At 33.1% G+C, this 8565-nt stretch overlaps 1 protein-coding gene across 2 annotated transcripts in view; it reads left to right on the forward strand.

Moving 5' to 3' along the window:
* Window positions 1-6361, forward strand: part of LOC143229506 (uncharacterized) — a 150260-nt gene extending 143899 nt beyond the window's left edge. For both annotated transcript variants that reach the window (XM_076461943.1, XM_076461944.1), the window contains exon 10: window positions 2556-6361. In XM_076461943.1, the coding sequence (XP_076318058.1) occupies window positions 2556-3181 (626 nt within the window). In that variant the 3' untranslated portion in view covers window positions 3182-6361. The remainder of the gene's footprint in view (window positions 1-2555) is intronic.
* The last annotated feature ends 2204 nt before the right edge of the window (window positions 6362-8565 follow it).

Below are 8565 nucleotides of genomic sequence, written 5' to 3' on the forward strand. Positions count from 1 at the left end.
ATTATATGACGGTTAATCCTACTATCCATGGTAAAAGAGTAGGTCGTGGGTGGTGATGACTAGCTGGCTTCCCTCTAATCTTACTCTGCTAAATTAGACATGGCTGGCGCAGATAATCCTCATGTAGCTTTACAAGAATTGTTTTAAAAGAAAAAAGCGAAAATAATACTGTTTTTAATAACAAGAGGGTGATGAAATGGGGTAAAATTATACTAAAAACCTATTATCCTGTGTAATTTCTATAAAACTTTGTTTAACAGTTTCAAGTACCTTTTACGATTTTCCTTTTTAATTTCTACCAGTTTTATTAGTTTCTTACGGACAATAATTTTGGTACACACCATTTGTTTTTGTTTTCATTTTCTAGTACTAAGACAATTGTGTTAATGTTTATTTTATATTTCGTTAGAAATTATAAACGTTTTGCTTTTATCTTTTAGTTTTGCCAAATTTTTAAGGTATTTTATATGAACATCTTTGAAGCTATTTCCTTCCCTTTAACATATAGAATATAACAATATAAACGCAGATCCTCGCTTCAAAAGTTTTACCCTTGAGTCCGAAATTCATCTCATTATCATGCAGTCTCATCTTCGTATTAGGCCAAAATGGCCAGGTGGTTAGAGCGCTCGACTCGTAATCTGAGGGTCGCGGGTCCAAAGCCCGTCACACCAAACGTGCTCGCCATTTCAGCCATGGGGGCGTTACAATGTAACGATCAATCCCACTATTCGTTGGTAAAAGAGTTGTCCAAGAGTTGGCGGTGGGTGGTGATGACTAGTTGCCTTCCCTCTACTCTTACACTACTAAATTAGAAACGGCTAGCGCATATAGTCCTCGTGTAGCTTTGCGCGAAATTCAAAAATAAACAAATATCTTCGTCTTAAACTCACCAACATCAAGCCAGATATCTCCGACATACTGTCTGGTCACAAACAATTCCACCCCTCACACTGAACACTCATCAACTTGTTTATTTCCAGGTAGGTATGCAAATTTGAATGTAATGCTTATTACTTTACAACCATAATTAATGGACTATATTAATAAATTTCAAAAGCTTCTGTGCATCCATTTCTTCTTGTACATTATGTGTATTATTACACGACTATCCTCCGCCCTCAAACAGCAATCGAACATCACTGATACTCCTCCCTATCCCTGGTGATACACCGATAAGACTGTAGTCTCAAAAGTGATACACGGATGCTGAAAATTTGGAAAACACTAACATGGATTATTAAATGACATAAATATTGTATTTATCGAAATTTATCGTTTGTGATATTCTCCTAATGTGCGTTTGGGGCGGTTTTACTGGAGGCAATTAGACAGACCTAAACTGAGATATTAGTCAATCAAACAATTTTACTCACCCAAAGAAAAGTAAAGGTACGGAAAAAACTACAACATTGAGTTGTTTCAGAGCTATTATTTTACTGTATTACGTTTTAGTTTCAAGTTTTATGTGTAATTGTAGTTAAATATGACTAGTTAAAGTAGTTGTTCTGGTGTCGTACTTTTCCTAATTAAATTATTACATTTTACTCCAAGGAAATCTTTAAGATCATGTTTTCTGAAGTGGAATAAAAAGTTAAGCTTAAAGCTAAACTTTATATTTACATACAATTAACTCAGTAGTTACTGTCGCGTGTCATGCAAGAACAAACATCTGTAACGGGCCCGGCATGGCCAAGTGTGTTAATGCGCTCGACTCCTAATCCGAGGGTCGCGGGTTCGAATCCCGGTCGCACTAAACATGCTCGCCCTTTTGGCCGTGGGGGCGTTATAATGTGACGGTCAATCCCACTATTCGTTGGTAAAAGAGTAGCCCAAGAGTTGGCGGTGGGTGGTGATGACTAGCTGCCTTCCCTCTAGTCTTACACCGCTAACTTAGGGACGGCTAGCGCAGATAACCCCCGTGTAGCTTTGCGCGAAATTAAAAACAAAACAAAACAAATATTCAAGTAAACATATCGCTTGGAAACTAAACCCTTTAAATTAACAGCAAAAAACGACATAAATGATGTATCAACTATCAATGTAAATTGTGTAACATGACAAGTGTCATAACCAAATAGCCCTCGAGTAGATTTGCGCGAAATTCAAAACAAACAAACAAACATCTGTAACGTAATTTGTGATGTCCATGTATCGAATTGACACTTTGTCTGAAGAGAAAGACATCTAGTCATTTTTATTTTTGCAAATGTGGACCTTTTACAGAACTATAACTCACTGAAAATTCGTGGTCTAAGAATCATCAGAACGTATAACGTGTCTGAGGAAAAATGTTAGTCCGCCAGTTCATGTGGTCATGTGGTTCTGCTTGTTAATTTTTCTGCTAGTTTAAATTATCATGGAGACACACTTATTTGAACCATTTACATCTTAATGGAACTAATTTCGTGATAAACTCTCCTTAATTGTAAAAATCAGAATGAAGTGTTTCTTTCATTTATTTTAGTGAAAGCTCTCAATCAAACAGGTATACGTATAAACTATTAAAAAAATATATATATGATGTTTATCAACATTCCATTACTTGTTCACAGATTGCAGCTTCTATAGTCGCACGTTACCTCCAGACCAGTTAGATGTGCTGGACCTATCAGCTGCATCCAGCAGTTCCTCTTCGGATATGAGTGATTACATAGAGACGTTGTCGTTGTGCTCTAGGAGCAGCAGTAGTAGTACTAGCAGCTGCGAATACCTAAGGACTGAAGACGTATACGCCCTTGCTCATCGGGCAGCCTCGATGGGAGTGAACATCCAACAACCTAGTGCTGCCTTAGAACACATAGTAAACACATTCCCAACTCGTAACACTAAAGAATGCTCTCAGCACCGCCAGAAGCCTCCTTCCCGACAATTTCAAGTTCCAAAAACAACCACTACTTCTTCACCAGGCTCCCCCTCGTGGTATTTTGAAGGCTCCTACAGTTCTCCGATGTCAACTCGACAGAATTTCCATTTTGTATTCCCAAAGGATGAAAAAGAGCTAAATTACCTTGAAGTTGAAATGGGAAACTCTGAACCGGCAAGTCCTGCTTTGAAGTCAGAAGTTGTACAATATGCAGAGATTGATCTTTTAGCTACTTCGGCAGCCAAAAAACTCGGTATAGAACGCGCTCAAGAACGGAAAAACTCTCTTTCCGGTGGAGACAACTCACAGTCTTAGTTATGTTGACACGTTTATTAAGAACTGTACGTGGTAAATATGCTCAAGTGTTCTTGTCAGTTAAAAGTACCATAATTTTCATCGTCTGTATCATATCTAATCGAGAACAAAGACGCCCTCTTTCGGCAGATTATTAACTACATGTCTTATTGTTGTGTTTTCAAAGTGTTTAGAAGTTTATCTGTTGAAACAAATATGCACAACGTTTAAAGTTCTGCAAGGTTAGTAACGTGTAGAAGAAGTTGCAGCTACTTCTCTTATTCTTTTGACTGACATGTATCTTTCATTATTTTTGTTATTTGGGCTATGTTGTTGCGTAAAGAGCAACAACTTGAATATCATTAAAAACGATTGTAATGTCGTTTTAATTCTTGAAATAACGCATTCGTAATATTTTTAATCCATGAAAGTTTTGATTTTTTTTAATGTTCTTTCACGAGAAATGTCAAAATTCGAACTATTACTTTAAACATTTCGGATTATGCGCCTTGTAGCAAGGTTTGTTTTTAATTTGTATGACCAATAATCATACATTTTAAGATCTATACAACGGCTTTAAACAATGAAATCAATCTACCTGACTGAAGCAGCGTTAAGTCGGGTAACTGTCTATTGATATATTGAGGAAATATGACAAAACTAAGTCTGAAAAGCAACATGTTGCTGTCTATTGAAGTCAACTGTTAACGTCCAAGTACCTGCTGGTAGCTTCCTATTTTACTTGGAAGCTTTCTCTTTTTCAACAAAAGCGTTGCAACAGCATTTATTACATATCAGTTCAAAACGTTAATGAATAACAAAGTGAAGTGTCTTAAGCCCAGCTAATATCGTAGTCCTATTAAACGGCTGACTTAGAACGTTTCAACATGACACGTTAAACATTATTGATAATTGACGTCATACACTAGTTTGAAGCAGATAAAGGAGGCGCCATTCTCAAAAATTATTTTTAAAATAATAATGGTGATATGAGAGTATAGACTAATTCGCTCAGTAAAATAATAAGAATTGTTAATATCAGCCGATGAAACAGAGGAAGAGAATGATAGTATTGGTAGTAACGGGTAAGAAAGTAATAAAAATAGCAAAGATAATATGAGCAGGTAAAACGGTTGCTTATTTCTCTTTATTTATAAGAAAAGCCACGCAATAGGCTATTTGTAATATTTCCACCGCAAAGAATCAAACCCTGTAATTAAGTGTTGTAAGTTCATAAACTGACTGCTGTGAACAGGATTTAAGAAAGAGTTGCTCAGGAAAACGCTAAATAAGTTCGGTGACAGCCTATAGAGTGTTTGGATTACCGAGAAAGAAATGGTGAAAATAATGTAGTTATTAGCCAATTAAGTGGCAAAAATCAATCAGAAAAATAATTAAACTAATGTTTAAATTTCGGACAAAAATGTGTCTTTCAAGAAAAAAAACCTACAAAAATAATATTTATATCACTGAATAAAGTGTAGGTGCCACTCAAAAAAGTTCATGAAAAATTGTGATTATATCAGGTGATACAGATAAAATGTAGGTGTCGCACACAAAAGTAATAAAAAATAATGTTTATATTATAGGATAAGGATAAAGTGGAGACGACTTCTTTAAAATAAATAATGAAAATAATGTTGGTATTAGCCGATAAAGTATATTTATCACTTAGAAAAGAAAAAAAAAAGTTTATATCAGCAGGTAAAGTTTAGTTGTTCCGACGAAAATTAATAAAAATGTAATGTTTATCTCAACAGATATTGATATCTGCCGCATAATAAATAGCTAATATTTTTTTCTGTTTCGATTCAGAGAATTATTATACATATATAATCCAAAACTGCATTATAAAAAGTACGAATCGTAGAATACCTAAAACGAATAGCTTAGGTATGATCTTCAACAATGGAAATCCTTACAACAAAAATACTTATCTTCAAAATTATGTAACATTTTCTTTGATTTAGAAAGTGGAATAACTAGTAAGTGCTTCGTCATATGCATTGCGATATTTGCAGTGTATTTTCTTGTGTAAGTAAAAAAAAAGTGATGCTCGATAAATGATGTAAAAAGTTATAAAACAAACAGTGTAAATTGTGACTTCTCTTGCGAAAACATGACTGTTGATGACGTGCCTATCTAGATTGCCCTGAAAAATGTGGCAATTCTTGCTGTTCGGAGCTCATATCACAGATTGGATGAATAGTTTATTTTTCCTTGAAGGATTTTACTGAAGTGGAAACAAAAACGATATGCAAAGAAAAACGAATGATGTAAATAGTAAAATATAAAGGGCTAAGACATCTTAAGATATCAAAAGGTATGCACATCTTTATCGAAATGTGTTTTTAGGAACTATTTGTTCTCTGAATTGTAGAATTTTAAACATAAACAGTGAACCACTATCTTAAAAAAATAACTTTAATCTTTTCACACTTTATGTTAAATTTCAAGCCGTAAACTGAGTGCCAATTCCTCTTCAACCCTTCAAACTGGAATAGGTTTAGTGCATCAGAAATAACATGTTTGAATTAAAATGTTTGTCAGTAATATTATATTTACTTTTATTTCATTGCAGTGCTTGCTAACCTAACGGAGTAGAATCAGTATTGTTTAAAATATTTTCTGCAATAATCCGTGATGACGATAAAACCCACTTGTAGAGAAAAATACATATGTAAAAACGGATGGTATGGGTTAAGAAAAAAAATTTTGAGCGAACAACGTTTCGACCTTCATCGGTCATCGTCAGAAGAAGGTCGAAACGTTATTCACTCTTCTTCATAAAAAAAAAATCTCAACCCATACCAGCCGTTTTCACATATATAATTTTCTACAATAGATACTGCTTGCGTAACGTTCCCAATTTCGTACTAATTTGTGGCTAAATTAACGTATTATCACCGTATTTTTTTACCAGTAAAACTATTGTAGGTTTTCTTACGTGGTGTCTTGGGAATATATTTTTATGTACAAATCTTTTTAACTTATTCAGTTGAACTGGTCAGATACGAAAATACCGTCAGTGTGTGTTAATAAAATCTAACTTATTTATCATTATTACTGTATAGTTATGTAATCAGGTATGGGATTGGACTGTTTTCCAAACCCACTAGATAATTAAGTTAAACTGTGTAAAAAATAATAAATGAAAGTCGTTGTCGATGTATTGTTGTTACGTCAGAAGTAAAGACTGCGATAAATAAAACTTGGTATTCAGTTTGATTTTTCCTTGTTATGTAATTAGAATTGAAAATATACATAAGAATGCTTTAAGCAGTATTGAATATATTGTTCTAAAGTGTATTTAGTAGCAGTTATCCAATCACGTTTTTTATTGTTTCCATGTGTTTGGAGATTCGATTATTAAATTCTATAAAAGCTATAATAACTTCTTTCCTTAACAGGTTCTATTTCTGTCTACTAAATACGTATATATCCACTAGTTCAAGACATAGTGTACCAAAATAAAGATAAGGTATTTAAGACCATAAGAAATATCTCGTAACGATCACATACACAATCTTAACACAGCGATTATATGGACTGACAGATTTTAATATTTTATCTAAATTACGTGGGGTTATATCTTTACAGCTGTTATTCTTATATTTCCAGACCATAAATAGCATGTACTCAAGTTACTAAACATAAAATACTTCTTACGTATAAGGAAATTTAATTAACGTGACGTAAAATATCTGGTTGCTATTCCTTACGTACACGACTATTTACTTATACACATTGCTAAATACCTACCCTACAAACGTATTTATTTAATCTTGCGAATTCGTTCTTTTTTCTCTTTTTTCTTTTCACTGACACGTTTCTTCCTTAGCTTTGAAGAATATGTGCTACATATCTATAATGTCCTAAATAAACAAACGTGTTTATTTAATCTTGTGAATTTCGTTCTCTTTTCTTTTCACTGAAAATTTCACTTTTTCATTTTGTTTCTTCCTTAGCTTTGACGAACGTGTGCTCCATATCTATAATGTTCTAAGCTAACCCTAAGCACTGCCTTTATTATATTTTTTGTTGCTGTTGTTGTATTGCTTTATGCCCGTATTTATTAAAGGGTCTATTAAACACTAAATATAACACGTGAAATATAAGAAAGATACATGGAATTGAAATATATAACAAGAGGAATATAAAATAAATAATAGATAAAAAAAAAAATATATATAAGATATAACAGAATTAAAAGAGTAACGTTTGCGGATCCTTGTGTACGACGTTTTAAAGTGTAAATACTAATATGTATTGCAAGTGAAATATATTTAAGGAATGTGTTCTTCATACCTTAGAACCTCATATCATACAGTCGTCTTTATGCATTAAGGTTTTATGTGTGAATTTCTTACATTTAGAGTACCAGTACCGTCACCTTGTTGAGTTTTAATACTTATCTCCGATATCCAAGTTTTGAAAGCGTTGCTAGATCTAGTGTGGTTTACTAGATAAGTCGATCGGTTTGTATTTTTTGTTTCAGACCTTTCATGTCAAACTGTCTTTTTTAATGGAGGTGTAATAAGCTTAACCCACTTACATTTAACCTCTCAGCCATTGAGATGCCCGTAAAAGCCGATGCACCTAACCTCATACGTAAATAGTCGATATACTTAACTGTTTTAATTACTTTAAATACTGCCTTTACAGTTTCTAAACTTTGTAAAATTTGAATACAAAATATTACCCCCAAAAATATTTGGCACGTGAAGCACGAATTTTTCCTTCCAGTAAAAGAAAAGTCGCAAGTGCAGTAGATAACACGTGCAATAGAAGACAGATAACACATGGAATGAAGATAAAAATTAAAAGTGTAAACTCGTGTTTAACTTCTAAAACATACTTCAATTTCTTCGTTCAATCTTCTTTAAATTATATCTAAGTATTTCGTGATGTCTTTTAATGTAAAGTAAAATTATCAAACCTTTGTTTCCTTTTGATGAAGGTTATTCTTTCAGCTTTAACGGTTCTGTTACTTTTACAAAAAGTTCCCTGAATTTACATAGTATCGAATCTGTCTGGGCTATAGATAAAAAGCATTCAAATTGTGATTTTTTATTATAATTTCTTTTTAACGTTTGTAAAATATTTTCTACATAATACTTACATTTTATGACCATAAAGTGTTTAACTGTTATCCATGTGTTATGAAGAAGTCCGCTTGAACAGACAGTTTCTGATGTTTTTGTTTGTTTTTGAAATAGATGGTATTTGGATCGAGAACTTGCCAAATTGTAGAAATTTAGTAATGTTACTTTAAATGCCTGAAGTTTTATCTTAGTAAATTGGTTGTTTTCGGAGAATCTGAATAATCAAATACGTTTCTAAATGCTAAAAAGAAACGATACTATAAAAACAAGTTCAGTGTAAGAAACGCGATAAACGAGTTG

Source organism: Tachypleus tridentatus, chromosome 10 (genome assembly GCF_004210375.1).
Source record: "Tachypleus tridentatus isolate NWPU-2018 chromosome 10, ASM421037v1, whole genome shotgun sequence".
Lineage (NCBI taxonomy): Eukaryota > Metazoa > Arthropoda > Merostomata > Xiphosura > Limulidae > Tachypleus > Tachypleus tridentatus.